The 21,091-nt window shown below is 57.1% G+C and overlaps 2 protein-coding genes across 4 annotated transcripts; both read left to right on the plus strand.

Annotated features, from left to right (window-relative positions):
- Positions 1 to 1,603: 1,603 nt before the first annotated feature.
- On the plus strand, positions 1,604 to 9,173 carry SSTR2 (somatostatin receptor 2). Of its 2 annotated transcripts, none has more exons than XM_064467108.1 (2): positions 1,604 to 1,973; positions 2,477 to 9,173. In XM_064467108.1, exon 2 carries the CDS (start codon positions 2,559 to 2,561, stop codon positions 3,672 to 3,674), a length of 1,116 nt encoding a protein of 371 aa, XP_064323178.1. In that variant the 5' UTR covers positions 1,604 to 1,973; positions 2,477 to 2,558; the 3' UTR covers positions 3,675 to 9,173. The 2 variants fall into 2 exon arrangements, with proteins under 2 accessions (XP_064323178.1, XP_064323179.1); XM_064467109.1 differs by having other exon boundaries at positions 2,498 to 9,173.
- Positions 9,174 to 11,248: 2,075 nt separating this feature from the next.
- Positions 11,249 to 20,912, plus strand: COG1 (component of oligomeric golgi complex 1). Of its 2 annotated transcripts, none has more exons than XM_064467106.1 (14): positions 11,249 to 11,506; positions 11,598 to 11,836; positions 12,295 to 12,476; positions 12,818 to 12,988; positions 13,094 to 13,247; positions 14,152 to 14,362; positions 14,539 to 15,327; positions 15,635 to 15,781; positions 17,002 to 17,163; positions 17,485 to 17,612; positions 18,517 to 18,625; positions 19,072 to 19,181; positions 19,287 to 19,362; positions 19,746 to 20,912. In XM_064467106.1, the coding sequence occupies exons 1-14, from the start codon at positions 11,249 to 11,251 to the stop codon at positions 19,761 to 19,763; spliced, it is 2,754 nt and encodes a 917-aa protein (XP_064323176.1). In that variant the 3' UTR covers positions 19,764 to 20,912. The 2 variants fall into 2 exon arrangements, with proteins under 2 accessions (XP_064323176.1, XP_064323174.1); XM_064467104.1 differs by having other exon boundaries at positions 20,750 to 20,912.
- Positions 20,913 to 21,091: the final 179 nt, after the last annotated feature.

Consider the following 21,091-nt stretch of genomic DNA (forward strand, 5'->3'; position numbering starts at 1 on the left):
CTCCAGCCTCTCAGCACAGCGGGAGAACGATGCTCAGCACCACGCAGGGCACTGGGAGAAACTGCTGAGAACCCAGACTGGGGGCCGGTCTCGGTGCTGGGGCGAGGGGGGACCGCGGCACACTGACCTGCCGCAAGCAAGGCTTGCCAGCCACAGGGGCTGCGCGCCAAGGGAGGGATGTAGCAGTGTCACCTATTCAGGGGAGAAAGTCAAGGAGGCAGTGCTGGAAGCACACACAGCAAGGCTTCACCCTGCCCTTCCTGCTGACGGTGATGGCTGCAGATGCGGCTTTGAGGGAAGGGCATGGGCAGGACATCCCTCCTGGGCACAGGAACCAGCTGACAGAAGGTAAAACAAGGCATCAGAACCCTCTCCTGTGCCACGCTGCTGTGCTGCACTCCCCCCGCCCCGGTGTCGGGCAACGTCTCTGCTCTGCCAGCACCTCAGTCTACATTTGCAGCAGGCAGAGTGTGGCGGTGGTCCCGGGGGCCACACACAGCCACCCTGCCCAGAGCAGCATCCCAGGGAGCTGCCCTCAGGGCTTGCGCAGGTGACACACCATGGGACACCCCGACCCCAGTGGGCAGCACCCCGCAGAGACCCAATCCCCCACCGGCATCAGCCAAACCATCTTCCTCCCATCCTCCCTCCTTCACACACTTTTCCTGGGATATTAATTTCCATATCTTTTATTTCAGGAGAAGCTTTTCCAGCCTCCTAAAGATTTATGAGGCTGATCATGATTCTCACTCATGCTGCAGGACCCTGTGTCTTCAGATCCACCTTGGGAAGCCGATGGCTAAGTGCAAATGAGAACCTCCCAGCTCCTTTTGCCACAATCAGCAGCCTCACTCCGGGCTCTTTGTTCCAAGTCACTCTTAATTTCCTGCTTTCTATTGTCTCTTTGATAAGTGATGGAAAAGGGGGGGAGGGAGGGGAATAGCTATTATTTAATTGCTTTCAAGATCTCAAACAAACCAGAGCAGAGGTTATCTCCCCCAAACCTCTATTTTTTGTCATCCTCCTCCAGTCATCGTTACCGGGTAACTGCAGAGGGAGCGGCTGTGGCAGCAGCCACCTGTACTGCACGAGTCCCGAGAGGCCCCAAAGCTGTGGGAATCACCCCATCACTCTCCCACCTCTCCCAGGCTGTGCCAAGCCAGCAAGGACCTGCCTTGCCTTGGGCGAAAGGTGCAAAACCCTGGAGCCAAGGTACTCTCAGCTTCCCGGGAGTCTTTGGGATTCTCAGACACCTCCCAGGGGTCTCCAGCTGGTGTCACAGCGCGGCCGTCGCGCTGCCCCGTCCCTCCGCCCCTGGTGGCCCTGGGGACATCGGGAGGAGCTGAGCCCTTCGCGCCGCCGCTGGAACCAAAATGTTGCCACTGCAGCAGGAGCCAGGCGGCGAGGCCAAGGTCGTGCGAGGAAGAGGAAGGAGCCGAGGGGTGCGTGGCCTTGCAGGGTCTCTTCTTGCTGGAAGCCCTGTGAAGCCAGGCAGGTCCTGCCACGCTCGGGGGCGGGGGGGAGGGAACCAGGGTCCCCCCCACCCGCGCTGCCTGCTGCACAGCACCCCCGGCACACGCCCCCGGGACCCCCTCTGGCTCCCTGGTTTGGGGCACCCTTCGCCACGCACCAGCAGCCTCCGCAAGCGGGACTAGCTCGGCTCCCCGGCGCAAAGCCTGGGACCCCTCGGCCGGCCGGACCTGCGGGAGCAGCACGCAGAGCCGCAGGGAGCCGCGGTGCCCGGCTGGGCTCGCCGGGTGCTGGCGGTGCGGGGGGAGGCGAAGCAGGCACGGGTGGGCAGCGCGGGCAGGGCTGTCCCCGCCCCGGCCCCGCAGAGCCGCCCCGTGCGGGGCGGGGCGCAGCCGGTGCGCTGGGTCCGGCGGCGGAGCCGCGCCGGGGACGGCGGGTGCGGAGCGGGGCGGTGCGGAGCGGTGCGGAGCCTGCCCTGGGACCGGGCACGGCAGCGGGAGCAGGTGAGCGGCGGGGCCGTGCTCGGGGCAGCGTCGCCCCGGTGCCCCCCGGACGGCTGCAGGGACGGGGAGCGGAGGGATTGGGACCCCCGGGAGGTGTTGGGGGGGTGCTGCTCCCCCACCCCGAGCTCATCGTCCACCGGAGCCGTCCCGGCTCGGGGTGCCCGGCTCGGCTCGGGAAGGAAGGGGCTGGCACCCCGCCGAAAGGCAAGGCAAGGCAAAAAAGGTTTCCCTCCTGCGATCGGTGCTTCGGGCATCAGTCGCACCCACCGGGGACTCACCGGTTGGATTTGGGGAGTCATAAGGACTCCGGTATCGCCGGAGTCAGGAGGAGCTGTGCTGTGTCCAGGGCAGACTGCTCGGCACCGCATGGGCTCTGGAGGGGAGACGGGGAGGTGGTTTGGGGAAAGCCCCTCTGGGGAGCATCTCTCCCACGGAGCTTGGTAGCAGGATGGGCAAATCCTCCCCAGGAATCCCCTCATTTCTATTTATTCTTTGATTTCTAGAATCTTCTCCTCTCTCCTCAGAGCAAGGGAAGATGACATCTCAGCTCCTCTGAACCAGCAGCACCCAGGGACCAGCAGAGCCATGGAGCTGGAATACGAGCTGCCCAACGCCACCGCGTTCTGGTTCTCCCCAGCTTCCCCCTTTGACAACTTCTCCCTGGAGGCACCCACCAACACGTCACAGAATGCCACAGGCCAGCACTTCGACCTGACCAGCAACGCCATCCTCACCTTCATCTACTTCGTGGTCTGCATCATCGGGCTGTGCGGCAACACGCTGGTGATATACGTCATCCTTCGTTATGCCAAGATGAAGACCATCACCAACATCTACATCCTCAACCTGGCCATTGCAGACGAGCTGTTCATGCTTGGTCTGCCATTCCTGGCCATGCAGGTCGCCCTGGTACACTGGCCCTTCGGCAAAGCCATCTGCAGAATTGTCATGACGGTGGATGGGATCAACCAGTTCACCAGTATCTTCTGCCTGACAGTTATGAGTGTTGACCGGTACCTGGCTGTTGTCCATCCCATTAAATCTGCCAAGTGGAGGCGGCCAAGGACAGCCAAAATGATCAATGTGGCCGTTTGGGGCGTCTCCCTGTTGGTGATCATGCCCATCATGATTTATGCTGGGGTGCAGCATAACCATGGCAGGAGTAGCTGCACCATCATCTGGCCGGGAGAGTCAGGTGCCTGGTACACAGGCTTCATCATCTATGCCTTCATCCTGGGCTTCCTGGTGCCTCTCACCATTATCTGCCTTTGCTACTTGTTCATCATTATCAAAGTCAAGTCCTCAGGCATCAGAGTGGGCTCCTCCAAGAGGAAAAAGTCTGAGAAGAAAGTCACCAGGATGGTCTCCATCGTGGTTGCTGTCTTCATCTTCTGCTGGCTCCCCTTCTACATCTTTAACGTCTCCTCAGTCTCCGTCCTGATTGTGCCCACGCCTGTCCTCAAGGGCATGTTCGACTTCGTGGTGGTCCTCAGTTACGCCAACAGCTGTGCCAACCCCATCCTTTATGCCTTTTTGTCTGACAACTTCAAGAAGAGCTTTCAGAACGTCCTCTGCCTGGTGAAGGTCAGCGGCATGGACGAGGCGGACCGGAGCGACAGCAAGCAGGACAAATCCAGGCTCAACGAGACCACAGAAACCCAGAGGACCCTGCTCAATGGTGACCTGCAGACAAGCATCTGAGAGGACAGTGGGGTTGTCCTTCCTTCGCTCTCCTCTCCCCACTTGCTCCCAACTAGCAGTGGTACGTACGGAGTCAGGGCAGGAGAGCCAGCTTAGGGGACGGCAGCGTGCACACCGATGGGCGGTGGGGGTCCTTGGCTGGGCTCCTCCTGAGCTGCTGGCGGGTTGACTTTCAAGCGCTGGGAAGGATATGGTTCAAGAGGAGCTGCCTCACCAGGAAAACAAAGACAACTTGTAGCAATGCAGCGCATTTAAACACCAAAGTGCCACCGTTGGCCATGACCTTTGCTGGGGCAGCTCTGCTGGCTTCCCTGTGTTACCCTTGGGGCTGGTTGGCTTTGGGTGCTCTGCCCCAGAACGGGCGCTTGCACGCGGATACACACATGCAGTGGGGTGGCCTCAGGAGGAGCTGATCCCAGAGGTATGTGCCAACATGTGTGCCACCGTGGAGACGTGCCGTCTTGCAGCCAAGATCTGGTGGGAGCTCCCTGGAGAGTCCGAGCACGCTCCCGCAGTCACCCTCCCCGAGGAGACAAAGATATTTGGGGTTGCATTTTGTCCAGCTTATAAGTTACCCCATCGCCTCCCCTGAAGCCTCCCTGCTGCTGTTTGACTGACCCTGTCTCCTCGAGCCCCACCGTCTCCTGCTGCAGGGGAGCCCCTTCCCTCCTCCTGCCGCAACGTCACCTGCCTGCAGGTTCTCTCCTTGGATGGAGGATTTCCCCCTTTTCCCTCTCCAGTAGCCGCTGCCCCTCCTGCCCACCCGCATCTGCTCACAGTCCATCCCAGGCTGTGCCGGCAGCCGGGACCACTGCTCTCCCTGGCGAGCCATGGCTGGGCTGGCTGAGCAGCCACGGCACGATCGTCCGGCACCCGTCCCTAGCGGGAAATCCTTAGAAGCATTTAAACAGCAGCGAAACAGCGGGGGTTTGGAGCACGCTGGCACAGGCTGTGGCACATCCCGCTGCCGACAGCTCCTTCACCTGGGTGAGACCTGGACCTGTCCTGGCCCGGCCGCAGCTCCAAGGATCGCTGGGGCCGGGGCTGCCGGCCCCACGGCACACGGTGAGCGAGCATCGACCAACTGCCGGTGATGCCTGCCCTGCTCCTTCCAGGCAAGTCACACCAGAGGAAGGGGTGATGCAGAGGATGGGGGACGGGAGGTGTGGGGTGCTGGGGACTTGGCTCTGACCCTCGTCTGAGCCGAAGGGACCAGGCAGAGCAGGCGACAGGGTTTCCAGCACCAAAGCACCAAGGTGTGAGGAAGAGCAGGGCAGCATGTGTCCAGCCCACCCCTGCCCCCATTACTCTCCTACACCACAGCACAGGAAAGGGGGGACATGGGGTGCAATCTACAGTGTGGTGGGGGGGCTGGCAGGTCTGGCCTGGTGCCTGCTGCGTGTAGCCGCTTGAGACCTCCCTGCAGCAATCAGCTCTGCCCCTGTTCCTGCAGCTCAGCGCACAAACCCAGGGCTTGGGAGCGCTGACTGCTGCTCCTGCCCCAGCAAAGCTGCCCTCCTCGGCCAGCACAGTGGGAGCACAAGGGAAAGCCCAGGGGAGAGGGAGAAGTGCCGTCTTCCTGCTGGAGCACTCAGAGCAGTTTCTGTGCCAGAGGCCAGGCTCTGTTCACAGGCTCTCGCTCCAGAGCTGAGCCGTGGGAATGCAGTGGTTTAGGTGGAGAAAACAGCCCAGTCTTGTTCACCCTCCCCTTTCCCATCCCACTCTGGCATCCCTGCACCAGCCCCACCACTGGCAGACGCGGAGCTTTCACCTCGCGCTACAAGCGATGCAAGAAGCAAGGATGAGCCTTGCCCATGAGATGCCGCCCGTGTTGGGGTGCTGCCTTGCTCCGCCGCATATCCCCGCTCCATGCTCTGAGAGCGCCAGCTCTAGGAGAAGTTTTCCCTCTGCCCGGCCCCTGCAGTGAGTCCCTGCCTGGGGCATCACACTCGGCCAGCTGTGCCATCCAGCTCCCTCACCAGCCCCCCAAAAAGACCTCAGTGCCGGGCTCAACATCTGCTGCCTGGCACAACTCTGTCAGACACTGCCTTCAGCACGGCAGCACCGGCACCTGGGACGTGGCACAGCGCTCAGGGGCTTTCCGCAGGGCAAAGCAGAGCATTGTCAGCATTTATTGGCTTTTAACCATTTAGTGCTCCTCCAAGGAACATGCGTCTGCATTCAAGCACTCGGAGGCACCGCATGGGCTCAGCGGGCACCTGCCCGTCCCTTCGCTGCCTGTGCTGGGCTGTACAGGCAGCCACTCGCCACTCGCATCCCTGCATTGGCTTCGTTAGGTAAACCCAAACCCGGGCTCTGAGGCAGCGCAGGCTGCCCTGCTGATGCTGCAGGAATAGAAACACAAGCAACGTGTCACACTACAGTGAAATATTGGATGGTGATTGCTGGGCCTGGTGCAGCCAGAGCCCTCTGTGGCTTCAGTGTCATGGCTGGAGCGATGCATCAGCAGGGCTTTGGATATCTCATATTTGGTGGGCAGCGCAGGAGTTATTCGTGTGGAAAGCGGAGGAGGCAGTGGGGAGGGGGGTGGGTTGAGTCCCCTGCCCATCACAGGAGCTGATGTTTGCACCCCCCCAGCGGGCTCAGACCCGCCCTGCCGGCAACTGGCTTTGCCCTGGTCCTGTCCGTGCAAGCCCTGCCACCAACACCTGACTGACAGTGGGGGGAGATGCCTGTTCCCAGCCGCACACCCACAGGGTCTCCAGCAGGAGCCCCCAGCCAGGAGCACCTCCTCTCTCTGCTGGTTTAATGTTGAAAATACAGAAAGCCTGGCTTTCTAGCCCTGGAAGGACCCTTGCCCAGCACTGCACGTGCCCAGGTCAGCTTTGTCCTGGCAAAACCCCCCCAGGCAGTGACACCTCTGGGAGGTCAGAGCTGTGCAAAGGGGCTGTGATCTGAAATACCTCGTTCTCCCGCTTTGCACCCAGGAGTTCTCTTGGGCTGGGGATAACAGGGCTGCAGGTGAGGAGTGAGGGGTGCGGGGAGCTGCCACCAACGTCCCAAAGGCCACCAAGGTGGGATGCTGCAGGGCAGGAGCACAGGGCGGCTCCCAGGGGCTGCCAGGACACCCCAGGGCCACCCTCCCCCAGCTCACCCTGGGGGAAAGGGCAGGAAAGTGAAATGTGCTGCCTCGGTGGAGCAAGCAGGGGAGGGAGCTGCAGCCGCAGCCCAACGCTTGCGGTAAAACCAGCAAAATAAAACCTACTGCTGGTTCATTGATGACTAATAAACAGCAGCACTCTTGCGGCTGAGAATAACAAAGTTTTCTTTCCCAGCCACTTGATTTTAGTGGGAACTTGACCTTGTATTGGATCTGTTCTGAAAAGCCTCACAGGGCTGCTGGCGGCGTAATGAGAAATCTCTCCTGGTTATTGCAGAGCGAATAGGCTGTTCCTGCGAGTGCTGGAGTGGCTCCGCTGCTACTTCACACACAGACTGTCCCCAGGCAGGCGAGATTAATTACAGCTCCCACCTGCCCGGCTGGAGCAGCAGGACCAGATTTATCATAAATCAGCGGCGATGGCAAAGAGAGACCTGTGTGTCCTGTACAGCTCCCCTGTACTGCAGGAGCACAGATCTGGCCCCGTGCTCCTCAGAGCAGGGCTGGGGCTGCTCGCTTTGCTGCAGGGCTGCGTGCGCAACGGCGCTGCCTCGGCTGGGGCTGTCACCAGCCAGTGGTGTTTGCAGCGGGTCACTCTTGTAAGAGACTGCCAGTCCCAGCACCTGCGTGGCCCCCCCCCCCCAAAGCCTGTGAGCAACCAACTCCCCTTCCCCTCCCTGCCACTGGCTTCCCCTCGCGCAGAAAAGGAACCCCAGCAAAGCTGAGGGGTGGCTCCGCAGCTCTCCCAAGCCCCCATGGAATTGACGTGCCTGGAGGCATTCTCGCTCTCCCCACTTCTGCAGCCTTCGGGGAGCAGGGGCACAAAGCCTGGCGCTGTGGCTGGGCTGAGCATTGCCCCAGGCAGGCTTCTGACCATGCCCACCTCAGTCCAAGCCTGGCTCCTGGCACTGTGATGGCCAGTGCCCACCCAGTGCTTGATAGCTAAACCCCACTCCAATGGGCAGGGAGAGGCTGGGTTTGGACCTGGAGCCTTCCTCTTGCACCTCTACAGCTCCTCATATCAGCACCAAAGCTGCCTTGGACTTCTTTAAAATAATGATCTCCTAATGAATCGCACTGCCGTGTCTCTGGAGGGCTTCCTGACTCTCCATCCTGACTTCGATGGAGACTCCATGGAGAGGTCCCTTCCCTCCCAGACCTGCCTGGATGCAGGTGGCCTCACGGGCAGCTGTGCAGCCAGCAATCCCCAGCCAGCTCCATCCCCTGCAATGAGAGCTCCCAGGCTCCGGATCCGTGCCGCTGCTTTAGAGCGGGGCTCAACTCCCCCATCTCTTGGGATTGTTTCAGCCCTTGCTGTGAACGAGCCAATTTCAAACCGCTCAGGGAGAGTCTCTATCCACTCTGCCAGGGCTGCACCAGCCACACGCCCTGCCCAGGGCTGCTCAAAGGGGGAATCGCCAGCAAGGTAGAGCAAAGAGCACAGCAGATCCCAAACCAGCCTTCCTGCTACTAGGTCTGAAACAAGAGCTGCCACTTCCCGACCCAACGCCACCTCTGCTCTTCCCTGCCAGCCTCACACCTGTGGCTCGTGACAGATTTCAACCCCACTCCCTGCTTGCTCCAGGAGCCGGACTGCAAAAAGCCAGGGCAGGAGGACAGCCAAGCTCCAGCTGAGATTTGGGGGAACGTGCCTCAAGCCATGTCCTGACCAGAAGGACACAAGGGATGCAAAGCCTGGGCGCTCCAGCCACCCTGCCCCACACTGTGTGCCCAGGAGGAGGGAAGGGGTGGGTGATTGTACATACATGTATATATTGGACATTCCAGCAAAGAGTTTTATTATACTGACACTGCAGAGACACCCTGCAGCTTCCATTTTGCTGGGGCTGTTGGAGCAGCCCCTCCCTGTGCATGCAGGAGCAAGTCAGACCCAGCCCCTCAGGGGTCCCTTGGCTCCCCCCCACCATCCCCGAGTGCTGTGGGGCTGGTGGCACCATGCACAAGCCAGGAGGGACTGCAGAAGCAGCTCCCACATCAACAGGCAACTTCTGCAGGGCAAGGGAAGGCAAGCTTTACTCTCTGCTGGACAAAAGAGCCCTTCCTTCCCTGTCAAGCTGGGGCTGTAGTGATCTGGATGTCATCCCCCCAGCAGCACTGCACCACGCTGCCCACCTCCTGTACATACACCCCTCTGTATCTATAGCTGTGCTCTGTGTAGTGCGTGTGGGTCTGCTGTACAACACATTGCGGCTGGAACACGCCGGAGAGCGTTTCTCTGCTTTAAGTCTTGCTTTCCTCTGTAGCAATTGTTTCTCGATGTCTCAGTGTCCCGCAGCGAAGGCTCCCAACTGCCACGGTCTGTGCCACAGGGAGGGGGTCACGGATGGGAGCAGGAGGGAAGTAAAAGTTTTCCTACAGTTTCTGACTCTGTGTCTGTGTGTCAGAGTGGGGCGGGAGCAGCGGGGTAGAACCCAGGCTTGGATTTTGCCCTGGGAGGAGAAAAGGCATCAACCCTGGGGTCCCACTGAGGGATAACTCGCACTCAGTCCCTCTCCCAAAACCAGTCCTTCCCCACATCCCTCTCTGTTGGTGAGCAACACACCCAGATCTTCACCTGCAGGGTGATCTCAGCTTCAGAGGGTTCCCACAGCCAGAGCACTGCATTTGCCCGAAAACCCACAAGATTGCTCCCAGATCGGGGCACGGGTCGCAGATGAAGCACAACCACAAATAGATCTTCAAGTACAAGGGGGTGCAGAAACTCAGTCTGAACATCTGGAAGGGAAACAATTCTCAAGATGGCAACACCTCAGGGCTGGTTTTGATGAGATCAGGGCATGTGAAGTGCTCCATCACAGGAGGTTTAATCTGCTGGAGAGACCAGCACAGGGTGGGGGAGTGCAGGCATAGGTGTGTGCATAGAGGAGAGGTACATTACCAGGGAAACACATGGATGTAAAGAATTGGCTCTGCTATAAACTGAAGGTTGGGCTCTGACCAGGTGCACAGGCCAGCTTTGCCATGGACAGCTTCCATGCAAATAAACCCCTTCACTCCAAAACACCTGTGATTTTTTCTTTTCCCCTTCTAATTTGCCACACAAACAGGGTTTTATGGGATTTGAATACAACCTCTACCAGCAAAGCCCCAACAGCCCTGAGAGCACACACTCTCCCTACACCCATGGAGCCGGGTGCTCTCCTGCCCAGCAGAGGCAAGCGGCCCCACGGGCAGCCCGGCCCCAGAGATCTGCCCCTCGCAGGGGAGCAGCAGGTAGCTGCGGCAGGATTTTCCTCTGGGAACAAGCATTTGTAGGAAAGCAATTACCAGACTTGTTGCTACACTGCATTGTAGCTGGCTGAGTCAGTATTAGGTGCTGAACAGGAACACTGGCTCCAGGGAGTCCTTCTGGTCAGATTTATATGTAACTATATGTAAGTACAAGTACATACCCAGATAACATTAAGTCTTTCCAGGAAGGCTGATACAAGAAAGGCAGTAACTGCCCAGGTAAGATTTTGCAAACAAAAACCAGAGCGCACTGATTTCATTCTGCCTCCACAGGCTGAAAATATGAAAATAATGGGAAGTGTTAAGTCTTGCAAGTTTGAGCTACATAAAAAAAACAAAGAGAAGAAATAAAACACTATTCAGAGGGGTCTTTTTGTTTCCAGCAGGTGCATTCCAGTGGACCCCCCCAGACGCACTTTCACTCAGCATGATTTTGCCAAACCTGAGCAAGGAGAGCGCTTTTTTTTCAATTAAACCCACATCAGATGGGGCCGGTGGCGTTTTGCTGAACGTATTTTGGTGGGAAAATCCGGGTGTGCAGAGCAGGGCCGTTGGAGGGGACCTCGCCGCCCCCTCCCAGGCAGATGTTTGAGCAAAGACCACCTAAACCGAAAAAAAAAAAAACCGCCGTCGGGGGGAAAGCCCTGGGCTCGGCCCGGCCCGGCCCCCGGGGCTGCCATGGCGGCCGGGCCCCGACGCCCCGCTGCCTCCCTCTAGCGCTGGCGGGCGGCGGGTCACGGGCCCGAGCGTGCACCGGGGGGTCCCTCCCGGGCAGACCCGGCGGAGGAGGGACGCGGGGACTCAGCGAGAGCCCCCCGGCGCCGCTCCTCGGGGGCCGAGGCAGGGCCGCGGCCCGCTCCGGGAGAGGAAGCCAGGCCGCAACCCACCCACCGCGGCTCCGGAGCGGCCTCCCGGGGTGGAGGGCGCGGACCGAGAGCGGCACCCACAGGGCGCGATAACCGGCCCATCGCCCCGGGAAACGGACAAAAAAACCCCAAACCAAACCAAAGTTAAAAGTCGGTGTTTTCGCTGCCGCGGGAGTGTGGCCATGGCAACGGCGCCCGGGCGCGGCTCTGCCCTGCACAAAGATGGCGGCGCTCCGCCCCCTACCGCAGCCCGGAAGCGCCCTCCCCTTCCCGTCACAAAGATGGCGGTGGCGGCGTCCACGTCGGCGCCGACCTGGTCGGAGGCCGGGGCCGCCATGGCGGCGCGGGGTGCAGAGGCCGAGGCGCTGTTCGAGGCGCACACGGCGGCCGAGCTGCGTGCGGTGGAGCGGCGGCTGCGGGCCGGCATCGAGCAGAAGCGGGAAGAACTACGGCAGATGGTGGGAGAGCGGTACCGCGATCTCATCGAAGCGGCCGATACCATCGCCGAGATGCGCCTCAGCGCCGAGCGCCTCCTGGGCGCCGTGCGGGGCCTGCAGCGGGGCGGCGCGGCCCGGCCCGCCCCCCCGGCGGCGGTGAGAGGGGCGAGGGGCTGCGGTGGGGCGGGGGGCGGCACCGGAACCCCCCCCGACCCCCTCTTATCCCTCCCCCGACCCCTTCTTCTAGGCTCGGCCACCGGCTCAGGAGAGCTTCTACCGGGCGGCGGCGCAGCTGAAGCTGTTGCTGGATGTCCCCGAGAAGGTGTGGGGTGCCGTGGAGGCCGGCCGGTACCTGCCCGCCGCCCGGCTCCACCTGCTCGGGGGCCACCTCCGCCGCCAGCTGCAGCTCGACGTGCCCCGCGCCAGCCCCGTCCTCGCACGCTTCCCCATCCTCCTGCGGCAAGTGGCTGCCGCCAGCCACCTCAGGTGGGGCGGCGTGCGGCCGCGGCAGGCTCCTCGGTGGGCCCTGGGAAGGAACGTTGTGTGAGGAGGGTGGTGGGACACTTCCGCGGGGAAGTGCTGGATGCCCCATCATGGGAAGTGGTCAAGGTCAGGTTGGATGGGGGCTGTGAGCAGCCTGGTCTAGCGGAAGATGGCCCTGACCGTGGCAGCAGGGTTGGCGTGGGTGATCTTAGAAGGTCCCTTCCAACTTAAACCATTCTATGAGCCTATGACCTGAGACCCCAGTGCTGCCCCCAGAGTCTTGCTGCCAGCCACCCAGCCCCATGGGGCAAGAACGCCTCACCCAGTCCCACAACACCTAGATAGCCATACTTCTGCCTGGGAAAAACAATGTCCTCACTAGGTGGGTTATCACATAACCACACCTGAATATCTTGGTCAAGCACCAAGACCAGTGACTGTCTGCTTCATTCCCTTGCCAGATCCACCATCCTGCAGGAGAGCAAGTCCCTGCTGAAGAGCCAGACCGTGTCAGACCAGGCGGTGGCAGAAGCCCTCTGTGCCATCATGCTCCTGGAGGACAGCTCTCCTCGCCAGGCCCTTGCCGACTTCCTTCTGGCTAGGAAGCTGGCCATTCAGCAGCTTCTCAACCAGCCTCACCACGGTCAGTACAACAAGCTGCCTCCTTTTTAAACTTAGGGTAGTGCCCTTCACTTCACCCCACTCTTGCCCCACAGAAGAACAGCTGAGTCCCATAAAGCTCAACTGTGGGGATGCAACTACATCGTGCTACTGCTGGCAGTTTTTTGCCACAGCAGCAAAACACCACAAAAACTAGCAGTGCTCAGGGTCTTAAGCCAAGCCTATCTGTAATGAGGAAACAGGTGGTGCCTGGGAGTGAGTCCTTTCCCCTCCAGCCCTTCCCTGGAAGGTTCCCCTAGAACCACAGGGCTGCTCGCACCTCTGTTGAAGGGGCTGCCTGGCCTGAAAGGCATTTCTCTGCAGGTGCAGGTATAAAAGCTCAGGTGTGCTCACTGATGGAGCTGCTAACCACTACCCTGTACCAGGCTCATGCTCTCTTCTACACCGTGCCTGAAGGGACACTGCCAGACCCAGCCCTGCCTTGCGGCTTGCTCTTCTCAACCCTGGAGAGCACCACAGGCCAGCACCCAGCAGGTGAGTGCCTGGGCAGCTCCACGTTAGGCCTCTGCCAGCCCAGGTTTGCAGGCAGGAGGTCACCCCTGTGCTGGGCTCACTCCCCTCAACGCTGTGTGTTTGCAGGGAGAGGTGGAGTTCTAGAGAATGAGGTGAAGCTGAGCAGCTGGTTCAGGTACCTCCCAGAGTCAGTGGTGGAGTTCCAGCCAGCCCTGCGGACCCTGGCACACCCCATCAGCCAGGACTACCTCAGAGACACACTGCAGAAGTGGATCACCATGTGAGTGTGACAGCGTCCCCCTTTGCAGGGCTTTCCCATGGAGACACAACGCAGCCTCTCTGCAAAGGCAACAGCACAAAGCAAAGCCAAGCTCGCCCAGTTCCTCGCTCACTCCAGCCAAGCTGTGCCTTCTGCTGCTTTCTTGCCCAACATCCCCTCTCCCCAGCAGCAAAACAGCCAGAGGCAGCATAGTGCTGCCCTAACAGCCAGGCTGGAACACTGATACAATAACCAACCACCTGGGCTGCACAGTGAGATCTGTCTAAAGCTACTTTATGCTGCCACAAGCACCAGCAAACAAGCACAGAGTAAATGAGAAGAAAATCCCTTACCTGGCTCTTTCAGCTCCTGGCCCAGCACCTCCTTGCTGCTCTTCCCTGTGCTGTGTGGAGGCAGACAGACCCCCTTTATAAAGTTGCCAGCTCCACCCCATCCCACCATGCCTTTCCCTGCCCCTTACCAGCCTTATCAGTCACACACCTGTGTCCTCAGCCCCTGGAGCTGCTGCTGGGGTGGCCAGCTGGTCCCTGCCATCAGCTGCAGCCTGCTGTGATGTGCTTGCTGGCCATGGGATGTTTCCCCAGCAACCCTTCCCAGAGCCCCCACCCGCTCTCCCTGCCTGCTGGCATTCCTGGGGTGTAGTGCTCCCGGCTCCGACACCTGCCACAGCCCAGCGATCCACCTGGTGGGCACATGGCTTTCCTGTGGGGCCCCAGTGTGTGACATGGGGTGCAGCTGCCTCACCGAGAGGCAGAGGTACCCTCAGCCCCACAGGTGATTCTGCAGGGAGACCCTCTTACTGACAGGTTAAGAATTCCCCCACCTTGACGTAGCCAGTGGTCTCTCCTGCCTTCTCTGGGGCTGTGTCTGAGCAAGTCAGACCAAAGTGAAATGTTCCCTTCAGGTGCAGCGATGACATCAGGGCCGGGGTCAGCAACCTGCTCGTCTATGTGAAGAGCATGAAAGGCCTCGCGGGGATTCGCGATGCGGTGTGGGAGCTGCTCACGAGCGAGTCCATAAGCCAGAACTGGGAAGCGGTGTGCTGTCGCCTTCTGGACAAGCCTGTTTCCTTCTGGGAGGATCTGCTGCAGCAGCTGTTCCTGGACAGGCTGGAGGTGGGCACGCTGCCGAGGCAGTTCATGGGCAGCCTTGCTCTGTGTCCTCTCTTGTCTTGGATGTCTCATGTTGCCTGTTAGCAGCGCTAAGTGTGTGTTTTAACTGCTAGGTGGCAGGAGGCACATGTAAAATGTGCTTTTTTTTTTTTTTCTTCCCCCTCCTGGTTCTGTTCCAGACACTGACCAAAGAAGGGTTTGACTCCATCTCAAGCAGCTCCAAACAGCTTCTCACCTTAGCTTTACAGGAACTTGAAGTGAAATCCAGCACCTCTGCCCTGAGCAAGCACATCCAGTTTGAACACAACGTGGCCCTGTTCCTGTGGTCAGAGAGCTCCAGCGACCTGCCTTCTGATGCCGCTTGGGTCAACGTGGCAAATCGCGGCCAGTTCGCCAAGAGCGGCCTGTCCATGAAGGCCCAGGCACTCACGCCGTGCGTGCAGAGCTTCTGCTCGGCTCTGGACTCAAAGCTGAAGGCCAGGTTGGACGATCTCCTGTTCTACCTTCCTGCGGACTCCTCGGCTGCCAAGGAGGCCGCTCCTATGGTGCAGCTGCGCTCTGCCTTCGACCGCTATGCTGATGCTGGCACGGTGGAGGGGCTGCTCCGCGACCACTGTGTCGCCTGCATTCACCATGTGCTGGGCTGCGTATGTGAAGAGCTTCGGAGTGCCCAGAGCCTGCTGGGGGCACAGGTGGATGCTCCCAGCGATGCCAGACTCAATGCTGTCCTCTTCATGGCGAGACTCTGCCAGTCTCTGACCGAGCTCTGCCCTCACCTGAAGCAGTGTATCCTGGGCCAGTCGGGCAGCACAGAGACGGCGCTGAAGGAAACGCGCTCCACCAAGAAGCTGGGGAAGGGGAAAGCCCAGGAAGTGACTCCCGAGCAGGCCAAGTGGCAAGGGGTAAAAGCAGAGCTCCTGCAGCAGAGCCTGTTTGCTTACCAGATCTGGAGCTCAGCTGTCACCAAAGTAAGGAGCTGTTTCTCTCATCACAGCTGCTTCCTGTGTGGGTTTCGCTTGCTCAGCACCCTGCGGTCAGCGCTGCTGCTCCTTAGCTGGCTGCTGAGCACTCGCCCTACTGCTGCCATGCTGCTCAGTCAGCCTGTAGGGAGAGGAGGCAGTGGCAGCTCAGGGGTGGCATCCAGTGGGACGGTCTCCATAAGATTCACTTTGGGAGGAGTGGGAGGTTGGTCTCCCTGTGGGCAGGCTGCCCAGAGAATTGCTGCTCTGTTAGAGCTCTGTCTGTGACTGGGTGCTTCTGTGTTTTGCGCTCTAGGGTCTGGTTCAGTGCTTTACCCGCACGTTGCTGCTGGACACAGCTGGCTCTGTCCTGGCCACAGCTACCAACTGGGATGAAATTGAAATTCAGGAGGAGACAGAGTCTGGAAACAGTGTAACATCAAAGATCCGGCTGCCTGTGCAGGTATGAGAAACATCCTCTCGGTAGACACAGAGAAAGTCTGCTGGGAGGAGAAAAGTGCTGCTTTCTAAAAACCACTGATTTGTCGAATGGTGCTGACCTGCTGTGGAGGTTGCTTGGTGTTACGAGCAGAGGGGAAATGCTCTCCGGTGCTCTGGTTTGCTCTTTGAGATACTCACCTTCTAAGGACAGAGGTCAGAGGAAGGAAATTAAGACAGTTGCTGCTATATAGTCAAACAAGTAAGATTGGCCCAGATCCTGTAAAACTGAGCCAAAGAAGGACTTATGCCTGCTTTATACAGAGAGGCTCCCAGGAGAGAGGTTTCATGGAAATTGGATGCACTGAAGGACAGGGCTGCAACAGTGGGACTGTGCAAAGCCTAAAATAACAGAAGCTTGCGGCTTTCCTTAGGCGTGGTGGTGGTGCAGGAATGACACAGTGACAAAGCAGGTGGCGATCGCATGGAGGGAGAGGAGGGCCAGTGTGAGAGGGAGTTCTGTGTTTGCACAGTATGGGAGCAGCTGGACAGGGCAATAGCCTTTTGTAGTGAACCTTGTAAGGTGAATTTTATTGATTCTGAATGAAAAAGCAGCTGGATGAGAGCTCAGGATAGCCGGGAGGCCCAGGAGAAGAGCAAGGGAGTAAATCACAAGCCCAGGTAGCCAGTGGTTAGAGCAGAGTCAGTGGTGACAGAAGAGGCACAAGCAGCAATTCTGTTCTGAGTACACTCGGGTGAATACCTCTGGTAAAACTACTTGTGGGACTTTGAGGACTGCTATAACCAGAAGCCCAGTGTGTCCTGATGCGTCTTCAGGCTGCACCAGGGGAGGCTTAGATTGGCTATTAGGAAAAATTTCTTTACTGAGTGTGGTCAGGCATTGGAACAGGCTGCCCAGAGAGGTGGGGGAGTCACCGTCCCTGGGGGTATTTAACAGACATGTAGACGTGGCACTTCAGAGCATGGTTTAGGAGACATGGTAGTGTTGGGCTGATGGTTGGACTTGATGATCCTAGAGGTCTTTTCCAACCTTAATGATTCCATGATTCTAAATAAAAACTAGTCAGATAATTTGAGCCATGCTACAGGGGCAGGTAGGTCTCAGCTGCAGAGCTTTGTGGTTGCTGAGGAAGTAGGAAGCTCACATCACAACTCATGTTGTGCCACTGATAAAGCTAGGATAGCTTACAGACCACCTGAAAATAACACTGTTTTCTTTAACAGCCATCCTGGTACGTCCAGTGCCTCCTCTTCAGCCTGTGCCAAGAGGTGAACCGGGTCAGTGGTCACACTCTTCCCAAAGTCACCTTGCAGGAGCTGCTGAGGACCTGCATGGCAGAAGTGCTTGCTGCCTATGAAAAGCTTGTGGAAGAGAAGCAGGAGAAGGTATGTGAGTAGGACCAGCCCTCACTCCAGCTGGCGTGGGACAGGAGGGTTGCTGGGCATGTGGCGATGCATATGCTCCTGTCCCTCAGAACAGGAAATGTCTGCCTGTGAGAGTTGGAAAGGGCAAGTATGTTCTTCCCCTGCCTCCCCCAAAAATGGGGCAAAAAGGGACCAGACAAGCCAGACTGCATGCTCAGTACGGTTCAGTATGTTGGTTGTTTCTTGGTGCTGGTGTTTTTAAATGTTTCCCCTGAAGCAGTCCTTTGACAGGCCTCTCTCAGTGTGAGCGAAGAGCGCCGTTCCTGACTGTCCTATTTGCAGAAAGCAGGCACCTTCCCCATGACCCAGAACAGAGCTCTGCAGTTACTCTACGATCTGCGGTACCTGAGTATCATCTTGACGGCGAAGAGCGAGGAAGCAAAAACTAGCAGGATCAAGCATGACTCCAGGTGCGATACAGTTCTGGGGTTCAGCTACTAGCAGTAGGCCCTAAAACAGTTTAAACCAACGTCCTTAGCAGCTGTGAGGCGCGTGCCTGCAGGAGCGGTGCCTTTGGGCCTCGTGGGAGAAGGGCAGGGCAGACTCTAAGCTCTTGACATCTTCACCAACGCTAAGCTCATCCTCAAAATGTAGGAGGGCTGGGATTCTGCAGCCGAGAGCTTGGAGACAGCGGGCTGGTCCCCCTGCTTGCATACACAGCGTGTCCATACAGTAGCAGGGATACTGTCAGAGGATGCCCTGGAGAGAACAGTTAAGCTCCCACCCAAGAGTTCGCTCTCCACCGCTACCAGAAAGGAGGCTGTAGTGAGGTAGATGTTGGTCTCTTCTCCAAAGTTACTAGCAATAGGATGAGAGGAAATGGCCTCAGGTTGTGTTAGGGGAGGTTTCGATTGGGTATTAGGAAAAATGTCTTTCCTGCAAGAGTGGTCAGGCACTGGCACAGGCTGCCCAGAGAGGTGGGGGAGTCACCGTCCCTGGAAGCGTTCAAAAAATGTGTAGACGTGGCACTTCAGGGCATGGTTTAGGAGGCCTGGGGGTGTTGGGTTGATGGTTGGACTTGATCTTAGAGGTATTTTCCAACCTTAATGATGCTAAGAGTTAAAACCTTTTATCTTGACAACTGAGGCATCTCTGAGACGTACCACAGGGAGAAGGTTCCTGTGCAACAGCAGATGGTGTAGGTTGTGTAATAGCTGGAAACACTTTAGGCAGCTGCTGTTCTGCTGAGTAATTCCCATTTTGATCAGTCATCTCTTAGGGCAAGTCCTTCAGTATTTCAGAATATGCCCTGTTGGCATCAGCAGCCATCGCTAGGATGTAACCACTGACAGGCCTCCTCTGCTCTGCTTGTAGGATCGAGAAGGTGACAGACTTCCTGGAGGGACACATAGATCCGTTTGACTTGGATGTTTTCACTCCACACTTGAACAGCAACCTTAATCGCCTGGTTCAGCGAACCTCCGTAAGTTAAGGAAAGGATGGGATAGCTCAGGAAGCAGGGCTGCAAAACACATTTTGAATGGCAGCTGGGGTGGCTTTATAAACTGCTTAATGCCCAAAGATAACTACTGGTACTTAGAAATGGGAAGAGTATTTAATGCCAGCTGAAGATAAGAGTTGGCTGCACAGCACATAATCGTTAATGGAGTTGGCTGAACTTTACCGAAGAGGATTCACTGGAGCCTGTGCAACACTAATTGGGTTAAGTAGTGCTGAAACAGGCCTAGAGCTCACCTATGGTAACTAGCAGCACCTATTAAAAGCAAGAGTTAGAGGGGGAAGGGAGATACTTTGTGTTCAAACTTAAAGCCAACCACGAGTGGCGTACCAGTAGACTCACCAGCAATGTACTGTGTGGTCAGCTCTGCAGCTGCTCCCAAATACAAGCAGTTCCTTCGTGCCTTCTAGGTTCTCTTCGGTTTGCTGACCGGGACGGAGAACCAGTACATGAGCAGGAGCGGTGCTCTGAGCTCCCAGGAGCTGCACAACATCTTGCCGTTAGCATCCAGCCAGATCAGGTAAGGTACTCGGCTCTTCTGCGTGTTCTCGTGGCTCTTTGGGGAGCGGGTCTAGAAGTGCTGCTTTCCTGTGACCGGCTGCATTTCTTTCTTCCATCTTTTAAGATTTGGACTTCTGCCGCTGAGTATGTCAAGCTCACGAAAGAGCAAGTCTGCTACCAGGAGCACAGAAAGAGTTCAGGTTGGTAAAACTGAGCCGTACTAACTTTTTGGCAGCGCTCATTCTCCCACCAACACTAGAGCTTGCGGGGAAAGAAAAAAGTTGCCACACGGTTAATTTTTGAACCTGATTTTTATTTTCGGTAAAATGAGAGAATCATTACGGCAACACAGCATGAGATGGTTTGCATTTCCCCTTGACCCTCAAAAAAACCCTGATGGCCCGTGCATTTTTGGGGCCTGCTGCTCTGTGGTAAAACATAGGCAATAACCACGATGAAAATGCAGTGAAGACTTATACAGATGAGGCATTTTGAAATCAATGTACAAAAGACAGTTCATATAAAGGTGGCTGCGAGAAACATTGAAGGATACTACTAGCTAATTATTTGAACTCCTTTCCAGTGCGATGCTGACCTTTAACTCCTGACGAAGCCTGGCTTGGGTATTTAAGCCTGTGTGAACAGAGTTGGCTTGCTTCTCTTGCAAAGGCTCTGTGCTGTCCTGTTTCTGAGTTTTATCAGTAGAAAACCATTATGTTGCCACATTTCCCCCAGATGAAAACATCTGCTTAAATGGAGTTTTCTACGCTGAGGATTGAGAGAGCCAAGGAATACCTCACTGCTACAGGAAGCAGTAATTAGTAATTTGTTTCCTTTAGCTATTATTAACCAAAAAACGCATCTGTGGTGGTGTCTTTTCAACTGGGAAAGAAGAGTAAAGGTCTGGTTTTATCAGAGTGGAGAGTGTTTACTCTGCAACTCTTGTTCTCCACTATTCAGAAGGATTAAGGACCAGGCATAGCATCACGGTTGTTTAAAAGCCCAAAGCTTCACAATAAAGGTATTCTTTACCTCTCACACCTCAGCTGTGGCAAAGCATTGAAGTCTGCAGTGATGTTTGGCTCACTCCTGCCACTCCCCTCGCCTGCTGTGGTGGCACATGTATGTTCTGCACTAGCCACATTTCTCAGAATTCCTGACAGATGCTTCCTCCTTTTATGCTAAAACAGTTCAGGAGAGGTTGAAGTCTGTAGTTACTCAAGAACAGCTCTCTGCAAGGGCAACAGCTGTACTACCATGCTGTTATCCCCCTGCTTTGAGAGCAACAGGCCTCTCCCTGCCATTCAATGTTAAAAAAAAAAAAATCATTTTGGATGACATCTGAAAAGTTACCTGTTGCTAACAGCAGCAAGGTGCTGTGCTTCTGCCACACAGACCTGCCTCTGTCTGCCTGTCACCAACTGCCAGGAGCGATGCTGCTTAGGTTGTAGTTCAAGCTCAAGTTGCCTAGGAAGAGCTGTTCTGCTGTAGTCTATGCCTCCTTGCAGTTACGGTAGATGAGGGTACGGAGTAAGTCAAAGGTATGCTGTAAGAGTTATTGATGCTTTTGTTTTTAAAAACTAACAGGTTCCACCTCCTGCACTCAGAAGAGCAGAAGACGAGGCATCGCGCCCTGGCTCTTTGTTCAGGCAGCTTGTAACAGAGGAGGAAGACACAGCTGCACCTTCTCTCTTCAAGCTGGGATGGCTTTCTGGCATGACCAAGTGACGCAATAAAAAATTTAAAAGTTTGTAAGTGTATTTGTCTTCACTGAGATCGTTCTCTGCCCTTGCCAGGGGTGGTGACGCCTCCGCTGGTATTGTCAGAAAAGGAGTACTTTTCCATCCTTAGCCAGATCACAGCATGCCCCCTGAACCAGGTGCAGGTCAGGATTGTCCTCACCATCTGGCTGCTGGAACAGAGGTGTAG

The sequence above is a fragment of the Phalacrocorax carbo genome, chromosome 16, assembly GCF_963921805.1.
Source record: "Phalacrocorax carbo chromosome 16, bPhaCar2.1, whole genome shotgun sequence".
In the NCBI taxonomy this organism is placed as follows: Eukaryota; Metazoa; Chordata; class Aves; order Suliformes; family Phalacrocoracidae; genus Phalacrocorax; species Phalacrocorax carbo.

What these genes read in the sequence shown, in the direction of transcription:
- SSTR2 (XM_064467108.1), top strand. Translation starts at nt 2,559, where the DNA reads ATGGAGCTGGAATACGAGCTGCCCAACGCCACCGCGTTCTGGTTCTCC.
- COG1 (XM_064467104.1), top strand. Translation starts at nt 11,249, where the DNA reads ATGGCGGCGCGGGGTGCAGAGGCCGAGGCGCTGTTCGAGGCGCACACG. An exon ending in CTGCAGAAGTGGATCACCAT is followed by an intron (nt 13,248 to 14,151) that starts GTGAGTGTGACA and finishes TGTTCCCTTCAG; the next exon opens with GTGCAGCGATGACATCAGGG. An exon ending in TGGAAGAGAAGCAGGAGAAG is followed by an intron (nt 17,164 to 17,484) that starts GTATGTGAGTAG and finishes TCCTATTTGCAG; the next exon opens with AAAGCAGGCACCTTCCCCAT.